This window comes from Octopus bimaculoides, chromosome 4 (assembly GCF_046866305.1).
Source record: "Octopus bimaculoides isolate indiv1 chromosome 4, ASM4686630v1, whole genome shotgun sequence".
Lineage (NCBI taxonomy): Eukaryota > Metazoa > Mollusca > Cephalopoda > Octopoda > Octopodidae > Octopus > Octopus bimaculoides.
In genome coordinates this window covers 19,125,598-19,146,560 of record NC_142931.1, presented here as the reverse complement: position 1 = coordinate 19,146,560, position 20,963 = coordinate 19,125,598, and the positions used below count along the sequence as shown (strand labels likewise).

Sequence of the window (20,963 nt, the reverse complement as noted above, 5' to 3'; positions counted from 1 at the left end):
CATCATCTAGGGAATATGCCGGTTTATAGCTAAAGGACTTCCCTGTCCTGAATGGTTTTGTTCAGAGTTGTCCTTCTCTTAGTCCTAACAAGTGCTATCGCTCTGGACCAGAGCAGACCTGGGAGCAATGACAAATTAAGAGGCAGCTCCATTTTCCTCAAGGCAAAGCCCATTGTCATTGGATGCAGTTCCAGATCTTGTCCAGGATCATTTGTTGGATGGCTGTTGACTGCTCATGAATTCCTGTGCCCTTTGATGGGTCTAACAAACACCCTCCTCACCAAGCAAGCTTGGTGGGGTTCCCAGTTTAGTCACTGACAATCCGACCATGCAACAGGTTGTACTGGATTACATGTTACCAGTAGCACCCAAGAGTGACTTGACACAATATAGACAAGTGGAAAACCAATTAGTTAGTCACCACCTGTGCTTACTATTCACTATGTTCACATCTATTCCTATCTATAAACATCTGTTACCCTCCTTTCACAATCTCACAAACTTATCCACCCATGTGTGTACACATAAGAATATATACATATGTTCTTTCAGTCTTGTACTTTTTTTTTTACTTGTTTCAGTCATTTGACTACGGCCATGCTGGAGCACTGCCATGGCAGTGTTTTTGTCAATCAATTCGACCCCAGGGCTTATTTTTATGCTTAGTACTTGTTGTATTGGTCTCTTTGTTGAACTGCTACAGGGATGTAAACACACCAGCACCGGTTGTCAATGATGGGGGACAAACACAGACACAAATCCACTCGCAAGGCTTTGTTTGGCTCAAAGCTATAGTTGAAGACACTTTCCCTAGCACCAATACAGTAGCACTAAACCTGGAACCGTGTGGTTGGGAAGCAACCTTATATATTCATGTGTTTATATGTGTGTGTGTGCATAAAAGCATATATGTGCATGTATGTGTGTAAATATGTATGAATGTTCTATATCTTTATATATGCGCACATATATTCACATGAGTACATATTGTAATAGCAGATGTATTTGTGGATGTGTTTGCATGCGTATGTACATATTTAATTTTTGATTTTATTTCTTACTTTTCTATGTATAGATAAGTGAAATAGGTGCTTGTTTGAGTGCATATAGGTATGTATGTATGTATATATGTATGATTGTATGTATGTATGGAGGTGCAATGGCCCAGTGGTTAGGGCAGCAGACTCGCAGTTATAGGATTATGGTTTCAATTCCCAGACTGGGTGTTGTGCATGTTTATTGAGCGAAAACACTTAAAGCTCCATGAGGCTCTGGCAGGGGGTGGTTGCAAACCCTGCTGTGTTCTTTTACCACAACTTTCTCTCACTCTTTCTTCCTGTTTCTGTTGTCCCTGTATTTCAAAGGGCCAGCCTTGTCACACTCTGTTATGCTGAATCTCCCCAAGAACTACGTTAAGGGTACACATGTCTGTGGAGTGCTCAGCCACTTGCACGTTAATTTCTCAAGCAGGCTGTTTCATTGATTGGATCAACTGGAACCTTCACCATTATAAGTGATTGAGTGCCACGATGTATGTATGTATGTACGTATGTATGTATGAATGAGTGTTAATGTATGTGTGTGTATATACATACATACATACATACATACATATATTAACATAGATAGAGAGATAGATAGATAGATAGGTAGATAGATATCCACCTGTACGTTTTCTTTATATATAGGTGAGTGTGTGTATATGTATTTCTCTGTTTATGTTTATGTATACCTGTGTGTATTTGTGTATGTCTTTGCAATTAACCCACTCTCACAGGTGTTTCAATCGTCTTCTATCTTTTCTTTTCTTTTCTTTTTCATTTTTTTGTATTTTATCTCACTCACACACATACACACACAAACACAAACACACACATACACCTTTTTTCATTGATTTCTTTTACTTCGTAAACTCTTCTTCACAAGCATATGTACTTCCCCATCAGTGTAAGTATTTGCATACATGTGCGTGTGCACGTGTGTGTGTCTGTTTGTCTGTGTGTCTGCGTATCTGTCTCTATTTACATGATAATGATTTTTTTTGTGTGAAGCATTTCGGTCTGCAATTACCTCTCCCAACATCCTCCGGTTGCAACATTCCATATTCTCAGACCAACCCTCACCCTACTGCCCTCATCACCATCACATCCACTCCCACCTCCTTTTTCTCATAATCACTAACACCGAATAACCTGCTTTCTTTGTCATCACTCCATTCAATATAACAGGCACTAACCAATTGCCCAAGATGTCACACAGTGTGACTGAACCCAGAACCATGTGGCTGGGAAGCAAACTTCCTACCACACAGCCACAGGCAGTACATTGTATTCTTGCACAAAACACTTGCCTACTCAGCTGTAAATGAGTAGCCTATGATGGACTTGCATCCCATTGAGGGGGAATGTTGTGGTCTATGATGAGTGCTGAAAAGTTCCTGGCTTTGAGTAAGAGAAAATACAGGAGGATCAGTTGATTATGATTTTACTCAATATATTCCCTTCTCAGATTCACACGCTTATTGCAGCAACCCTTCAGTTTTCTAAGGCCTGGAAAAGAACCTGGAAGTTTGGTCCTCCAGCCAGACCTTTCACGACACCTTTAAAGCCAGGAACTTTTCAGCAGCCCCTCGTAGGTCACTTATCATCATCATCATCATTATCATCGTTTAACGTCTGATTTCCATGCTAGCATGGGTTAGACGATTCGACTGAGGACTGGTGAAACCGGATGGCAACACCAGCCTCCAATCTGATCTGGCAGAGCTTCTACAGTTGGATGCCCTTCCTAACACCAACCACTCAGAGAGTGTAGTGGGTGCTTTTACATATCACCCGCACGAAGGCCAGTCAGGCGGTACTAGCAACGGCCACGCTCAAAATGGTGTATTTTATGTGCCACCCGCACAGGAGCCAGTCCAGGGGCACTGGCAACGATCTCGCTCGAAAATCCTTACACATGTCACGAGCACAAGTACCAGGAAGGCAACGCTGGGCACAGGTGCTATCCCGATTTCACTATTCGCTTGCCCCAATAAGTCTTCGCAAGCTGAGTTTCGTGTGGCCATATCAGTTCTTGAACTCAAAGACCACAATGCCCAGGAGTGGATGTTATTAATTAACATCCCACACTTATAATGTCTTGATGCCTAGTCAACAGACAATGGAAAGGTCCAAGAGACACACACTATTGTTGGACTGTGTTTAAGCCTTAATCCAGCAGTGGAGGCATATGGCTTCATGGTTAGGATCTGGACTTATGATTCTAAGATTGTGGTTTCGATTCCTGGACCAAACAACACATTGTGTTCTTGAGCAAAACACTTCATTTTACATTGCTCCAGTCCACTAAGGTGGCAAAAATGTGAAGGGCAGTCGTCCCGTCCAGGTGGGGAATATATATGCCACTGAAACCGGGAAACTAGCCCTTATGAGTCTGTATGAATTGGGAAGGTAATTTTACCTTTTCGTTTTTACTTAATCCAGTATTGACCATAAGTTTATTTTCCGTCAGATGTGACCTAGTGCTAGGCAACAACAACAACAACGAGAAGAAGAAGAAGAAGAAGAAGAAGAAGAAGAAGAAGAAGAAGAAGAAGAAGAAGAAGAAGAAGAAGAAGAAGAAGAAGAACAACAACAACAACAACAGCTACAACAACAACAACAAAATCCACAACAATAGAAGCAGCAGTAACTAGATGGAACTGTGAGAAATGTAAAAATTCACATGCACAGAAGAGAAAAAAAACATTAATATGATTTATTTGTCAACATGCTGTTCTTTTCCTTCTAGACAGTTTTAAATGGCTGCATTGAAGAGCAAGCAATGAAAATATTATATCCTAGTTACTTCACAGCTTTGTTTATTTTACTTACTGCACTTACAGCTGTCTTTTAAACAGAGGGCCTTTCATACATCATCTACTACTACTACTACTACTGCAACTGCTACTGCTGCTGCTGCTGCTGCTGCTGCTGATCCTTCTCCTCCTCTTCCTCCTCCTCCTACTACTACTACCAGTAGTGTTGCTACTGCTGCTGACGACGATGATGATGCCAATGCTAATACTATACACTGTTAGTGATCAGTTTTTACTGAGCTATTTAGTCATGCTTGCATTTGATGATATGCAAATATATACATAATTATCATAGGTATAGTGAGGAAATGAATGACTATGTGTAAGTGTATGAGAGAGAGAGAGAGAGACAGAGAGAGAGAGAGAGACAGACAGACAGACAAAGACCAAGAGTGAAACAGTAAAAGATATAATAGACATATTTATATATGTGTGTGTGTCAGTTTGACATGACCTTGACATTATTCACAAAGCCAAGGTTTTGATGGAATACATTGAGCATGGCTTTGTTTGAATCTGTAAATGTGAAATAAATGAAGATGATGGCTTCTGAATACGCAAGGGAGCTAACAATGGAAATGAGGTGCATATCAAATAACATTTGATATGCACATTACAAAAAATATTTGATATTCCATTACAAAAACTATGTTGATCATAGCAGAATCAAACCAGTGGACACACACACACACACAGACACACAGAGTTTTTTTCCTTTTACCTGTTTCAGTCATTAGGCTGTGGCCATGCTGGGGCACTACCCTGAAGAATTTTTGTTGAATGAGTCAACCCAAGTTTTTTTTTGGGGGGGGGGGGGGGGTTCTAAGCCTGGTACTTATTCCATCAGTCTCTTTTGCTGAACTGCTAGATTGCAGGAACATAAACACATTGACGCTGGTTGTCAAGCAATGGAAGACAGGAAAACACACACACACACACGATGTGCTTCTTTCAGTTTCTGGCTACCAAATCCATTCACAAGGCTTCAGTCAACACAAAGTTGGTTGGGAAGCAAACTTCTTACCACACAGCCATGCCTGCGCTTATGTATATAAATATTATCATCATTTAGAATCTTGGTCACAAGTGGACAGCCATCATCATCATGTATGTATGTATATACATAAATATGCCAGCATGGAATACAGATTCTAAATGATGATATTCAGCAACTCTCCATCCCATGTGTCTCCTCCTGTTCTGTTTAGTCCATCTGTCTTTCTGTTAGAATGTACTAAACATCAAGAGAAAATGGAGACACATGGAATTGAGTGTCATTGAAGAGGTCACAGGAGGTGGGACAAAAGATTTCAAAGGACACTAAAATAAAAACAATAATAAAGCTGAAGTGAAGAAGTATATATTGTATGTCGTTAATTGACAAAAAAATATGACCATCACCAAATATACCATCTGCTTCAACACACAATTTCACATTAGGAATTTTGCATAACAAATACATAAACATATAGCATGACTGCAGCCAAATGACTGAAACAAATAAAAGAATATATATATATATATATATATATATATATATATATATATATATATATATATATATATATATATATATATATATATATATATATATATATATATATATATTAAGAAAGTTGTTTGTTATTGGCTGGTTAGAGAGTGACCATTGGTTTCACACTTATAATGGGCTGAGCTGAATAGGCAACTTGGTAGACTCAAATGGCTGGAAGCACATAACCTCTCTACAATTAAAGGGAGGAAAACATCATGGTTAGTTAATTTTGGAAACAAAAAAATTCCAGAATGAAATTGTACTGGCAAAGCCTTGAGTGAGGTGGCATTACTCCCCTCAGACTGGTATCAGTTATGTCTAGGATGGGGTTGCTGAATATGTCCAAGCCTGGCAGCATTTCTAAAGTTGATAGATGGGAAATTTCATGTTTCCAACATGAATTTCCTCTGATGAAGGCACTGACTAAACATTTCTATTTTAGAGTTTAAAAAGCTCCCTGGGTCAAGTGAACTTTTCAGGATTCTTACTCTTTCAGCAAGGCAAAGCTTACATTGAGATATGGCCACGATTGTTTCAGAAGCCTCCATTTAATTATATATAGTGTACATTCCTCTTTTAAACACCATATGTAGCTAGCATGTGATGTTGTGCCTCTCTGGTATCCTAAATGGGGACCTGTGGTTGCTGAGTTGATGCTTGAGCAGGCCACCTGTAGAACTGATATATTTCTAAGTCTGTGCTCTTGTGCTAGTGGAGTTACAGTTGCTGTTGTTGCTGTCGTTGTCACTGCCAATGCTACTGTCACTGCCAGGTCCATTCCTGGTGCTGCTGTTGCTGCAGCTACTGGTGCAGCTGTTGGCATTGCTGCAATTGTTGCTACTATTGCTGGATACAAACTTGGTTTTTGCAGATGCTGCCAACAATATTGCTGTAGCTATCACTACCAGATGCATTGCTGGTGCTGTTGTAGCTGTTGGTATTGTTGTCATAGTTGCCATTCCTGCTTGATGTTACACTGCTGATGTAACTGCCACCATTGCCCTACCACCACCATTGTAATTGCTGCTGCTGTTGTCATTAGTGGATGAGTTATTGGTGTTGTTGCTGCCAATGTTGCTAGTGTAGTCACCAATACCAGTCCCCACCTCAACTTCATACGCTACACCTTCAGACTCCCTACTAAGCATTGACTGCCTACCAATCACTCATTGTAAACCCTGCATGAACACCCTCTCTCTACTCTTGGTTTAGGGGTGCTCACTAGTATTTTCTAACACTGGGTACATGACTGAAAGAGAACCTTAAGTTGTATCTACTAGTCATAACCTGTTGCCATGCTGCCGGGTAATGACCTTGCCAAAATAAAATAAGTCCTTCAGCAGAAGCCTACAATAATAACCGCATTGATATGCTCAACAATCTGTTTTTGTTTCTTCTTGAAACAAATTTTAATGCTAGCTTTCACATATATCCATCAGATATTTTAAACATCTCAGTAGTGATTCCTAAGGGGTTTTCCCTATCTTCATATCCTTAATTGCTTTACATTACTTACAATTGACGGATATTTGTCCTCATCTTGTTTGTTGTTAACACTACGTTTTGGCTGATATACCCTCCAGCCGTGAGGAAATTTTGAACCTGGGTTCTCATTCCTAAGGTATTTTTCGATGTTATTATCATTATCATTGTTATTATTATTAATATTATTACTATTATTATTATTATTATCTTAACCACTACGCCATATGCCCGTGAGCATATGGTGTAGTGGTTAAAAGTGCGGGCTACTAACCCCAAGATTCCGAGTTCGATTCCAGGCAGTGCCCTGAATAGTAATAATAATAATAATAACATCGAAAAATACCTTAGGAATGAGAACCCAGGTTCGAAATTTCCCCAAGACACCTGATGAAGGCTGGAGGGTATATCAGCTGAAACGTAGTGTTAACAACAAATAAGATGAGGACAAATATCTGTCAAATGTAAATAATGTACATAATTCCTCATCTCTTAAATATAGAACTGTATTAAAAATTTGTTTATAATTTATATTTTTATATTTTATGCCTTTATATACCCTTTTATATATATTTTTGGTTTTTATAGTTCATAGTATTATATATTTTTTAATTACACATTATATCTTATAGATTCTTATATTTTATTTTTATAATTTTATGCCTTTATATATCCTTTATATATTTTTATAGTTTTTATAGCTTAGAAATGTGTGACAATTTATACTTTTTCTGTAAAATTCACCATAAAATTTAATTATACATGATACTCATTATGTGATTATAGGAAATTCGCTTAAATCTTGTACCTGAATGTACTCCTTTATATATTTAATATCTCTAATTTACTTAACCTAGACATTTGCTCTCATTTCTTACTCTATCCTATCTTTACCCACCCGTATTTGACAGGTATGAGTTTAATATCAGTTTAATTTCATACTATAAGTATCTATTTGTATTATAGATATTTCCTTTATACATCCATCATATAATACTTTACCAGGATATTCTATACACTACATTTATGAAAAGTCTTAATATTTCTCTTATATTTTCAAGTATCCCCTTATTAAAATTTTTAAGTGTACTTGTAGCCTTCATCTGTATCTTCAATTATATCTTGATTTAACATTATAAATATGCTAAGTTGCAATGTGCTACTCCCCTTATTCTCTGTACTTATCTTCCACCCCTAATTGTAGAACTTAATTGCTTTATCTACCAAGCTACTGTTGATTTGGATAGCTGGTCCCTCAATTGGGAGACTTTCTTTCTCTCATGTGTTCTCTACAGTGGCACTTCCAAGCCTCTTTTGTAGTGGCACTTCCAAACCCCTTTCTTTGCAGAGTTACTATCTATTTTAAAAGACTATATTAAGTGCTATACAACAAATAGTCTTATGTGCTACTACTACTTGCCTAGTAGTAACATTGGTTGTTCACCTTAAAACAGCTTGCTGTCTAAATAGACATTCAACTTGTTTTATTCATTTAACAGAAAGATGCAAACAATACAAAAAAAAAAGATATATTCTAGCTTATTGAGAACAATTCAATATGCTGAGTTGACGATGACAATCTGCCATTTATCCAATCAACTGATTGGTAAACTAAAGAAGAATATATTCAGCCAGGTGATTAATGAATTGAAAATCATTTGACATTGACCCACATTCAGTAACCTAGAAATAAAATCTTCAAAAGTAGATAAGGTTATGCATGTAAGAGCTCTAAAAGCATGACCCAGAATAGAATTAAATGTTTGATTTAGTTGGCTGTACTTCAAGGTTCTGTTCTAGGTCTCCCCACAATCATCTATATAATCAAACTGAAAGCACTACAAACTATATTCATGACAGATATAGACGTACACGCAGAAAGAAAAACCTTGAATGATCAATATATAGATGTTGTATGTTATTGAAACACAGCTGAGATCACATAGTAGCTGATATGATCGGAAAATAATGAAATGTTTTAGCTATAAAGCTGTAAGCTAGTGATTCCCCTGCCTGTTTTTTTACTTGCAGTTTAAGGTAAATAACAATATTTTAGCATACTTTGTGCATAAGATAAAAGAATATTAAAAAAAAAAGTTATCTTGGCATAGCAATATGGTAAGAAGTTTACTTCCTAACCACATGATTCTGGGTTCAGTCCTACTGCATGGCACCTTGGGCAAGTGTCATCTACTTCAGCTTCAGGTCAATCAAAGCCTTGTGAGTAGACAAAATAGATTAGTAGATGGAAACAAAAAGAAGCCCATTGTATGTGTGTATGTTTGTGTGTGTGTTTATGTGTGTGTTTGTGTGTGTGTGTGTGTGTGTGTGTGTGTGTGTGTGTGTGTTTTGGTATTGGTTCGTTTATGTCCTCATAACTTAGTGGTTTGGCAAAACAGACCTATGCAATCATCATAATAATCAGCTTCATCGTTTAACATCCGCTTTCCATGCTGGCATGGGTTGGATGATTTGACTGAGGATTGGCGAGCCAGATGGCTGCATCAGCCTCCAATCTGATCTGGCAGAGTTTCTACAGCTGGATGCCCTTCCTAACACCAACCACTCCGAGAGTGTATTGGGTGTTTTTACGTGCCACCGGCATGAGGGCCAGTCAGGCGGTACTGGCGATAGCCACACTCAAATGGTGTTTTTTTAGAAGCAGAATTCCTAAGAAAATGTACTGGGGTCAATTCATATGACTAAAACTCTCCAAGGCATTGCCCCAAAAAGGCTATGGGTCAGTGACTGAAACAAGTAAGTAATAAAAGAAAAGAAAGCTATATTTTAATCATAAATATATAAAAATATACACTACTAAAAAATTAATTAATTATTCCTTTCTTCAATAAATGAAACATAGCAACTAAAACTTTATATTTAAAATTTCAGTTCATATCTTTCACGATAAAAATTTCAGTTCATATTTTTCTTCGATAAGATAAGTATTGCATTTATTTTCAGTAATATTGTTAAATTTTTTCTTTTATTTATTGGTAAAATAAGTATTTTTATTTAAATTCATTTAATATTTATTGTTAGTTAATATATATACATTCATTTTATTATTATTATTATTATTGTATTTTGACCTGAAGATTAGTTATAGTTTTGAATAGAATTGATTTTTGATCGATTTGAATCGATTTGATTTTTATTTTATTTTCTATTTGAAAATGTGGTTATGAAACACGTGTAGTCGTTTTATTATTTTATTATTTTAATATTTATTACTTTGTATTTTTATTATAGGTCTTTTTAGTGTATTTACTTATTAAATTTTTCTATATGTGACTGTGGATTTTCATGGATGAATTCAATAATGGTGGCTTTTTTTCTCTAAATTATATATTTATATATTATATATTGTGAAATTTAATTTTATTTTAATTTTGATAAATTAAATTAAATTGAATTTTTCCTTGTAAATTTGGATTTTTATCCCTACTATTATTATCATATATATATATATATATATATATATATATATATATATATAGGGGGAGAATTCACAAAAAACACAAAAGACGAAGACAGGTGGTGTAGACAACAAACAGATGTATTAGTATAACGCTCAGGAAGTGAAAAAGTCTTCAACGTTTCAAGCCTATGCTCTTCCATGGAAAGGAACACAGAAAGAAACAAGGAGAGAAAAAAAGAATCTGTAGTGGTTAGCGATCTATCATGGCAAAAATGACATATATATATATATATATATATATATATATATATATATATATATATATGTTGGGCCTCGCGGAGGTGAAGTGGCCAAGTTCCTTTTGAGCACAGGGCTTCATGGAGGAAAAATGGCCAAGTTCCTTTCTCAAGCATTGGGCCTCACAGAGGCAATGATCAAAACCTTTGGCATTATGTTGTGCTTGAGAAGAAAATCCATCAAGCCAAGCAAAATCACAGTCATGGCAGATACTGGTGTGATGCAAATGGCACCTGTGCCGGTGACATCTAAAAGCACTCATTACACTTGCAGAGTGGTTGGTGTTAGGAAGGGTACTCAGCCATAAAAAAACCATGCCAAATCAGACAGGAGTCTGATGCAGCCTTCCAGCTTACCAGCCCTGGTCAAACCATCCAACCCATGTCGGCATGGACAACAGGCATTAAATGATGATGATATATGTATATATAATCCTCATCATCGTCATTTAACGTCCACTCTCCATGCTGGCATGGGTTGGACGGTTTGACAAGGAGCTGACTAGCAGGGAGCTGTCTGGATTCCAACTGTATGTTGTGACATAGTTTTTATGGCTGGATATTCCTCCTAATGCCTACCACTTAACTGAGTGTGCTGGGTACTTTTTATGTGTCATTGTCATGGGTGCGTTTATGCAGCACTGGCATGGTGTGTTAACACAGCACCAGCGTGGGTGCTTTTTAAGTGGCACCAGCACCTGAAAGGACAAGCCTGTATGTTTAAAGACAGCGATTTTACTTAGCTTGATGTGTCTTATCATGTACGGGAAATCACCACATCTCCTTGTCCCTTGTCATTTCCTCAATGAAGCCTAGCATCTGAAGATCGTTTCTCACCACTTCATCCCACATCTTCCTGGGTCTACCTCTTCCACAAGTACCCTCCACAATTAGAGCGTGGCACTTCTTTACTCAGCTGTCCTTATCCATATGCACCCCATAACCAAACCAGCACAGTCTTCTCTCTTATACACAACATCTAATGCCTATTATACAGTTTTCCTTTTAAATCATTTACACTCTGTTGTGCATGCGCACTGACATTACTGATCCAGCAGAGCATGTTAGCTTCAGTTCTTTGCAAGTCCTCTGTAGCCAAAGCCCACATTCCACTGCTATGTAACATAGCTGTACATACACAGACATCATACAATCTGTCTTTCACTCTGAGTGGGGAGCTCTTAGTTACCAACAAAAGTTGAAGCTCTCTGAACTTCGCTCAGCCCATTTTTATCCTAGCAACTACACTTTCAAAACGCCTTCCCCCACTGCTAACTTGGTCCCTAGGTAACAGAAGCTATCTACTACTTCTAATGATCCACCTGAGCATTTGTGGGAGCCTGTTGTCTGCGTATTTTTAGTGCTTATTGTACTTGGACATTTTCCACATATATGTATGTATGTATGTATGTATGTATGTACATAGGTATGCAGAGTCCCACCTATGAGTTTAATAGATTCCCCAGGAGTAGAGAAGGCTCCTGTTTGAGTGTCTGTGTTTGTCCTCCCCAACATTGCTTGCCAACTGATGCAGGTGCATTTGAGTCCCCGTAACTTAGAGGTTCAGCAAAAGAGACCGATAGAATAAGTACTAGGCTTACAAAGAATAAGTCCTGGGGTCGATTTGCTCAACTAAGGACGGTGCTCCAGCATGGCCGCAGTCAAAATGACTGAAACAAGTAAAAGAATAAAAGTGGAAAAAGAATAAATATATACATATGTATAACCTAGCAGTTCAGCAAAAGAGACCAATAGAAGTATCAGGCTTAAAAAAAAAAATAATAAGTGCTGGAGTCAGTTTATTCAACTAAGACTCTTTAAAATAAATCAGTAAATAACTATATAAAATAAAAGTAAAACACTAAAAACTTTTGTTAGCAAATATTTTTCCTGTTTTTTTTTTTTTTTCTTTCTCTCCTGTAATAAATAGCTTTTCTTCAATTTCATGCATTTTCTTAACATGCAGTTGTTGCAGCATGATTAAAAATAGGTGAATGTTGTTTGTAAAATGTGAACTTGTGTGAACTTGTGCTTGTTATCAGGAAATTCCCAGACCCAATAATTTAAGTTTCATGCTTCGTGGATGAAATACAATAGTTTTCCTCGAATACAGCACATGTTTGTGGAGTGAAATGTTTTGTAGAGGTGGAGTGAGGGGAGGGGCTTATGATTTTGTTTTCTACATTTTACAGCAAAAGAACAAATCTTTTTCTGTTTGTTGTTTTTGATGAAATGTTGCCTTACTCTATACATCTCCAGTTTAACTACTTTTATTTTGCTCATGATTCTCTGTTGTCACTAAAACTATAACCCTTGGAAGTGTGAGCTAGCAAGACAGCCTTTCTGTGGTTGTTCAACCTGCTAGAAATAACAGCAAAATCTCCTGCAAAGCAAACCATATCATCATCATCACTTAATGTCCACATTCCATGCTGGTATGGGTTGTACAGTTTGACAGGTTCCAATCGGCTCAAAGACTGCATCATGTTCCAATGTCTGCTTTGGCTTGGTTTATAAGGCTGGATTCCCTTCCTAACCTCAAGCACTTTACAGTGTGTATTGGATGTTATTGTCATATGACAATATGGAGCTCCTTTTGGAAGCTGTCAAGTACAACCAGTACAAGTGGAGTCTCTGTGGGGACCTCAAGGTCATTGAGCTCTTTATGGGTATGCAAGCGGGCTTCACAAAGTACTGTTGCTTTGTCTGTCTCTGGGACAATCGTATGTGTACAAGCACTACAAGCAGAAGGACTGGGGATCTAGGAGCACTTTCATGCCTGGTGAACACAGTGTCCAAGAGAATCCTCTGGTGGACATGAACAAAGTGTTTCATCCTCCTCTTCATATCAAACTTGGTTTAATGAAGAACTTTATGAAGGCCATGGACAAAAATGGCTCTGTTTTCCAACACTTGTGCATTCTGTTCCCAGCTCTGAGTTCTGCTAAGCTCAAGGAGGGTATCTTCGTCAGACCTCAGATTGGTGAGGTGCTGCAGGATAAGGACTTTGATGTGAATCTTACCTTAAAGGAACTGAGAGAATGGGAAGCATTTAAGTTAGTCTGCTATGGTTTCTGTGATAACACAGGTACTAGATTACAAAGAGTGTATTGAGAAGTTGTTACAATCTTATGAGGATATGGGATGCTGAATGTCACTCAAAATTCACTTTCTCCACTCGCAACACAACTTCTTCCTTCCGAAGCTTGGAGCAGTGAATGATGAGTATGGAGAAAGGTTCCATCAAGATATTACTAAGATGGAGAGCAACTGGAATGGCAAATGGAACCCCAGCATGATGGGGACTTTGCTGGATGCTCTTGCATGACATCCCAGAAGCAAAGTACACAAGATCGCCCAAAAAAACTCACTTCTAACTGTCTGCTCTACTATGATTTGTGTGTATTGTATTATCCAAGTAATTTAGTTCCATTAAAGTTGTGTATCTATGCTGTTCTTTTCCGTAATATGCCTTATAACAGATGAAATAAACACATTATATTTTGAATTTATATGCAGTATAATTAAAATGGGATATGTGAAAGCAAAAAAAGAAAAACTAGAGGTGATAGAGCAATTAAGAATTAGTAAAAAAACAAAAAACACCTATTCACATCCTTGCCTCAGAGCAAAACAAAATTTTCATGAACCAGTGTATTTAGAACTTATCTTTAAAAATTCTTACAAAAAAAATCATGATGCAATGTTTTACTTTAAACTTGAAACACTTTTACTTCTTCGATACCATTCTGCATGAGGTTGCGCTTAATTCTAAGATGTAAACTTCCTGTTTTAAACTGACCTAAATTAAAACCTTCCATCAAATTTTCCTGCTAATTTATGTTCCAAACACCCACTTACAAACAACAAAGTTATTTTACTGAAAGCTTTCTTTTCAAAATTGGTTTAAATGAAGGCAGTGTATTTCAACGGAAATATGATAACAAAGGGTTTAAAACAAAAGGAACAGTATGATGGGACCAGAAGCAGTCCCTTGCATGAGGTTACTGAAAGGGTTAAATATTCAGTAACACTAAAGATATTTTCCTCATCCATTGAGCTATTACACGATGTTAAATTCCATCCTTCCACTTATCTGTATATTTTGTCCTGGAATTTTAATAATATTACTCCAAGATCCTCTATTGTTTTCGTTGTACGAGGTTAAATAACAACACATTTATATAAATATTATATTACAAATGAAGTAACTGTTTTCATTATTGAATATATCTCTCCCACTTTCTCCCTCCCTCCCTCCCTCTTTAACTTTCCCTCTCTCTTTTTCCCTGTCTCTGTTACTCCCTCCTCTTTTTTCCCCCTCTCCCTTTGTCGAGAGAAATTTTCCTGTTTATATTTTTTTTCACTTACCATTTAAAATGCTTTTCATTCCTATTATCACTTCTGAATAGCCATATCCATCACACATCCACTATGTAAGTTTATAAACAAAACACTTTTGATATTCTCCAAGTAGTCATTAAGTTTATTTTCATTTTCATGTTTTTTTTTTCCTGCTGTTCAAAATTTCATTTCAAAAGAGCATATCTTATTAGAATTAATATTGCATATTCTTGAGGCATCTTACAGGAAACTTTTGTTTTCTAATAGCAGAAAGAAACTCTGGAGAAAGCTGAACTGCAGGTTTTCAAAAAAGAAGCACCCCCTCATGCAAGTATTTTGGCCTTTAACTACTTACATTTGTAGGGTGTTGAGCCTTATCCAAGTCATGATTCTTGGATACTCATCTGTTCCAACATATTTATTTCTTTATTGCCCACAAGGGGCTAAACATAGAGGAGACAAACTAAGACAGACAAAGGGATTAAGTCAATTACATCGACCCCAGTGCGTAATTGGTACTTATTTAATTGACCCTGAAAGAATGAAAGGCAAAGTTGACCTCAGCAGAATTTGAACTCAGAAAGTAGCGGCAGATGAAATACCGCTAAGCATTTCACCCGGTATGCTAATGATTCTGCCAGATTGCCGCATTACAACATATTGTGCCATTGTCTGCATTGCAAACCTCATGAATTGTTGAGGTGCCACAGAGGTAAGGTACTTTCAGTGTTGTAACCAGTTCAACCAGTTCATTATAGAGTAAATTATGCTTTTCCAAATTCAATTCCCTCCTTGACCAAATCACTTTAAACTTGCTGAAAAAATATTTGTAATGCCTTATCTCTACTAAGTATAGAAGCAGAAGTTTTACATAAAATTAATTTTAACGATATCATCGAACACTTTGCAATTGAATTAAAAAAGCAAAGGAGAAAACTTTTCAAATATAAATAAAATGGAAGCATTCGAAAATAAATATTATTTTCCATCTTCCTGTTAGTTTTGTTTCATTTTGAAAAATAAAAATTTATTTTGTGGTTTATTATTGTTTACATCTTGAATTATTTTTGTTTACATTTTGAACCATTTACAAATACCTGAGGGCACCAAAACCTTTTAAGTGCTTAGAGCCTCTATGGGTCTTAATCCAGCCCCTAGTAGACTCCATTTCTATGATTCAGTCAGTACAGTTGTTCCAGGCCAGAATTTTTTCCTCCCTGCTGTGTAGAAAAACGTTGGTATCTCTGGTGTTGCAGTTTCCTCTCTCAGAGCAAAAATCACATGCAAGAACTCTTTAATACCACATGCACATTCCTTGGGCTACTACCACTCTTCATGAACTAAGGACATGCACCATCATTTCCTTATTAGTTTAGAAACAAATCACTTTTGATATTCATTCACAAGCTGTCTTTCACATTTGTTTTCATTTTCATTTCATGTTCTGTTATTTTAGTAACACATCTTATTGAAATTAATATTGCATATTCTTAATGAATCTTATAGAAATTATTACTTCTGTTTTCTATAATGTTATAGGGGCAAAAATATTACCTTGCTTTCTTTGTTGCATGAAGTCAAACAACAACACAGCTGTATAAATATATTACAAAAGAAAGAACTATGTTTTCGTTATTGAATATATGTTTCCCTCTCTAGCTCTTTTGCTCTCTCTCCCTCTCCTTTGTCTTTCTCTCTCCCCTTCACTCATTTTACAGAAAATGATTCATTGCTGAAATAGTTTTTATTAATGGTATAATTGTTGCTGCTGTTTAACTCCAGGCTACTCTTTATCAAGAAGATCTATAGATGAAATACATATCGTCTTTGAGTATAGCTAGGACTGCATTATCTCGTGGTGAAGGCACATAGTCTTGTGGATAGGATGTTATCTTCAGCTCATGATCATAAGGTTATGTGTTCAATTCCTGAACTGGGCAGTATGTTGTGTCCTTGAACAAAACACTTCATTTCATTTAGTAAACAGAAACTGAAAGATGCTCTGTGTGTGTGTGTGTGTGTGTATCTTTTATATTTTATCTTTTACTTGATTCAGTCACAAGACAGTGGCCATGCTGGGACACCACCTTGATGGATTTTAGTTGAATGAATTGACCCCAGCACCTTTTTTCTTTAAAGCCTGGTACTTATTTCCATCAGATACCGAATTTGTGTGGATGGGTGGAGTGAGGAAAGCTTTGGTGGTTAGAGCTATTGGAGTGAGAGAGGCAAGAGAGTTTATAAATGATAGGAAAGCTTGAAGAGTGTTTGTGGACGGATGAATGAATTTGATGTTGCTCAAAAGGGTATGTAACCAGCATGATGTGGCAGGGGTAAACCAGCATATGCTGTCAGACCGCGCTGCTGATATTGGGGGTTGCATTCTATGCCTTAATCCAAGCAAAGGACAGGGCTCATCTCTTTGAGCTGAGAAATGAATGGAATAAGTGGTGTGTGTCTTGTGGCTACCCACTTCTAAAAAAAATGGGGAATAGGTCTGGGTATATGTATGTATACATACATATATATATATATGTGTGTGTGTGTGTTTGTGTGTGTGTGTGTGTGTGTGTGTGTGCACGTGTGTGTGCACGTGTGTGTGCACATGTGTGTGTACACGTGTGTGTGTGCACGTGTGTGTGTGCACGTGTGTGTGTGCACGTGTGTGTGTGCACGTGTGTGTGTGCACGTGTGTGTGTGCACGTGTGTGTGTGCACGTGTGTGTGGATGTGCATATGTGATTGTATAGACATCACATGCCCTTGTGTAGACATCACATGATTGTTGCAAAAAAGTACCATCGTCATAGAAGCGAGGCTGTTTGTTTCTAGTCTTCCCTAAAAACATGTCTAGGTATGGGAAACTGTTACATAGCTTGGACACTGATGAGGGTTGGTGACAGGAAGGGCATGCAGCTGTAGGAAATCTGTTTCAACAAATTTCATCTGATCCCTGTATGGAAAAGTGGACAAGTGGTGATAATGATGATGATGATGATGATGATGATGATGATGGTGTGATATAAGGAAGCTTTGGCTGTTATTTCGTCCAGGTTAAGTGATCACATAGGAACTTTCTCATTAACTTCATTGTGTTTTTTGCTGTTTTTGCTCATAAATTATAGAATTATAGTCTTAGATCAAATACTGAGTCCTTGCAGCCTCCGAGTTGTTTGTAAAGTATAACACAGTTCGTAGTTGTTTGAATTGTTAGTCTTGTAGTGTTGTCTGATTAAAGAACCTAAGAAGAAACTAGCTATGACCATTCTATCTATTTTTTTGTATGTTTAAGAATGCATTATCTAAAAGATTTGATGTTTTTTTTGTTTTTTTTAAAGATTTTATATCTCAGACATCATTGTCCAATATGTTCATCTTTTGTAAGACACCAGGGTGTTTTTTTTTGAGGGAGAATTGGCTGCTAATTCTAGCAAATTGAGTAACCATGATCATCAAATTTCTTTTAAGATTTGCTGTTTTTTAAGATTTTATATTTGAGACTCCATTGTCCAGTATGTCCCTCCTTTTGTAGGATGTAATTTGAGAGAGAATTGGCTGCTATTTCTAGCAAGTCAACCAACCATTTAAAGCAGCTATCACTGTTTCATCAATCTGTCTATGTAGGACTACGTTGTTCAGAATGTCCTTCTTTAAAACAGCTGCAGGATGTTATTTGAGGATTAATTGGATATAGTTGCAGGTCAAGCAACTATAACCATCAAATTTGTTTATCCAATATATCCATCCGTTTGCGAAGGAAAATTGGCTGTTTTTTCCTGTAAGTCGATCAGCCACATAGAAAACCCCAGCCATAACTATTCCATCTGTCTGCATATTTAGGACTACATGGTCAACCCATGTATCTCCTCTTTTACAAGACATCACACTGATATTTGAGGATTATTTAGCTGCTATTTCTAGCCAACTGAGTAGAGCCTGCTTACAGGTTACACATGAAATAATGAAAAGCTTAATTTCTGACCCTGCACAACATCTTAGTTCTCAACAATAAATTCTATATAGCTATTAGCAGCTACTACAACTAGATGGTAGAGCTCACAATTCTATGCAGTAGTAACTTGTACTGTAAAATTAATGAGAATTGGGTTGGAATTGCTGTTCTGACTTCAACGCTGTTCTTGAGTATAACCAAGAATAGTGTTTATTTAGCCTTAGGTCACACTTGATTTAACAGATCTATAATCAAAAGCGTTGTACACTTGCATATAAATATTTGTGTACATGTATTGGTATAGATGGGTGTGTGTGTGCGCATATATATATATATGTATCTATCTATCTATCTATCTATATATATATATATATATATATATATATATACGCATACCTTTCTATCTATCTATCTATCTATCTATCTATCTATTTATCTATCACTCTATCTATCTATCTATCTATCTATTTATCTATCTATCTATCTATTTATCTATCAATCTAATTATCTATCTATCTGTCTGTCTGTCTGTCTATCTGTTTGTCTGTCTGTCTACCTACCTACCTACCAACCTACCTACCAACCTACCTACCTACCTACTTTCCTGCCTGCCTACATACCTACCTACCTATCTGCCTATGAGAACATTACTGTGTGATACACGATCCCTATTGATCGCCCTTTTTTTTTCTCTTTTTTTTTTCGATCCCTTTTGATCGAACTCCCCCCTTTTCCTTCCTACGATCCCTTTTGATCGACACCCCCCCTTTTTTTTCCTTCCCCCTCCCAAAAAGAAGAGCTCTACATTGTATTTGTCCCATCTTCGTTGAGCCCTGTGTGGCTAATAAAAGAAATGTATCTATCTATCTATCTATCAATTGACTGATTGATCAGTTTGTCTGTCTGACTGTCTGTTTTTTTTGTATGTATGTGTGTGTGTAATTATGCTTATATGTATGGGGGGTGCGTGTACGTGCGTGTGTGTGTGTGTGTGTGTGTGCGTGTGTGTGTGAAAAAGCATGGCTTAGTAGTTAGGGTGTTTCCCTCACAATTGTAAGATTCTGGTTTCGATTCCTGGACTGGCTGATGAGTTGTTTTCTTGAGCAAAACACTTCATTTCACATTACTTCCATGGGCAAAAATGAGTAACCCTGCAATGGACAGGCATGCTTTCCCACAGAAGAATATATATGACACTGAGTCCAGGAAACCAGCTTTATGAGCCTATGGCATGGGAAGAATTGTTTATCCTTTTTATACATACATACATACATGCATACATATATTGCTTGTTGGCACTCCGTCACTTACGATGTCGAGGGTTCCAGTTGATCCGATCAACGGAACAGCCTGCTCGTGAAATTAACGTGCAAGTGGCTGAGCACTCCACAGACACATGTACCCTTAACGTAGTTTTCGGGGATATTCAACATGACTCAGTGTGACAAGGCTGGCCCTTTGAAATACATATATACATACATACATATATATACATACATACATACATACATGCATACATAAATATACAGTGGTGGCCAACAGGGCTGTCGCTAAGCCCCTGCAACTCCTGCGGTCTCAGGGGGTCTCTGTGGTTGAGGGGCCCCATGTTAAGATCAAACTACAAAGATGAGCCATCTATTTACTTTGGTTAAGATGTTAACTGAAAATTTCAAGTCAGACGGGGGGGGGGGGGGAAATACAAGGGTGAACTGTAAATAAATTTAAAAGAAACCAAAAAAGTAATTGATGAAAGCTTGTTAAAGAATTCCGTAGGGAGATGAAAGAAAAACCAAAGAATCCAAAACAATGAAAATAAGAACAACTTCAAGAGAAAAGACAAGAAAAATAAGCAATGGTGATGAAAAGTGGGGATGTATACTTATACATACATACATACACACAGGCATACATACACACATTCATACATATACACACACATATATACGTCTGGCTTTTATCTGTTTCGGTCTACCAAGTCCATTCACAAGGCTTTGGCCAGCTCAGAGAGAGAGAGAGAAAGGGAGGCACATGTACCAAACACACACACATGTCTCTTAGTCTCTCTGTCTCTCCCTC

The 20,963-nt window shown here is 37.1% G+C and overlaps 1 protein-coding gene across 2 annotated transcripts in view; it reads right to left on the bottom strand.

The window, feature by feature from the left end:
- LOC106881343 (uncharacterized) overlaps positions 1 to 20,963 on the bottom strand; it is a 152,710-nt gene that overhangs the window by 115,868 nt on the left and 15,879 nt on the right. The window contains exon 1 of one of the 2 annotated variants that reach the window (XM_052966924.2): positions 16,491 to 16,595. The exons of the other annotated variant lie outside the window; for it this stretch is intronic. Coding sequence (XP_052822884.2) covers positions 16,491 to 16,509 — 19 coding nt within the window. The 5' untranslated portion in view covers positions 16,510 to 16,595. Of the gene's footprint in view, positions 1 to 16,490; positions 16,596 to 20,963 lie in introns of those variants that run through there. 2 annotated transcript variants of the gene reach the window in all.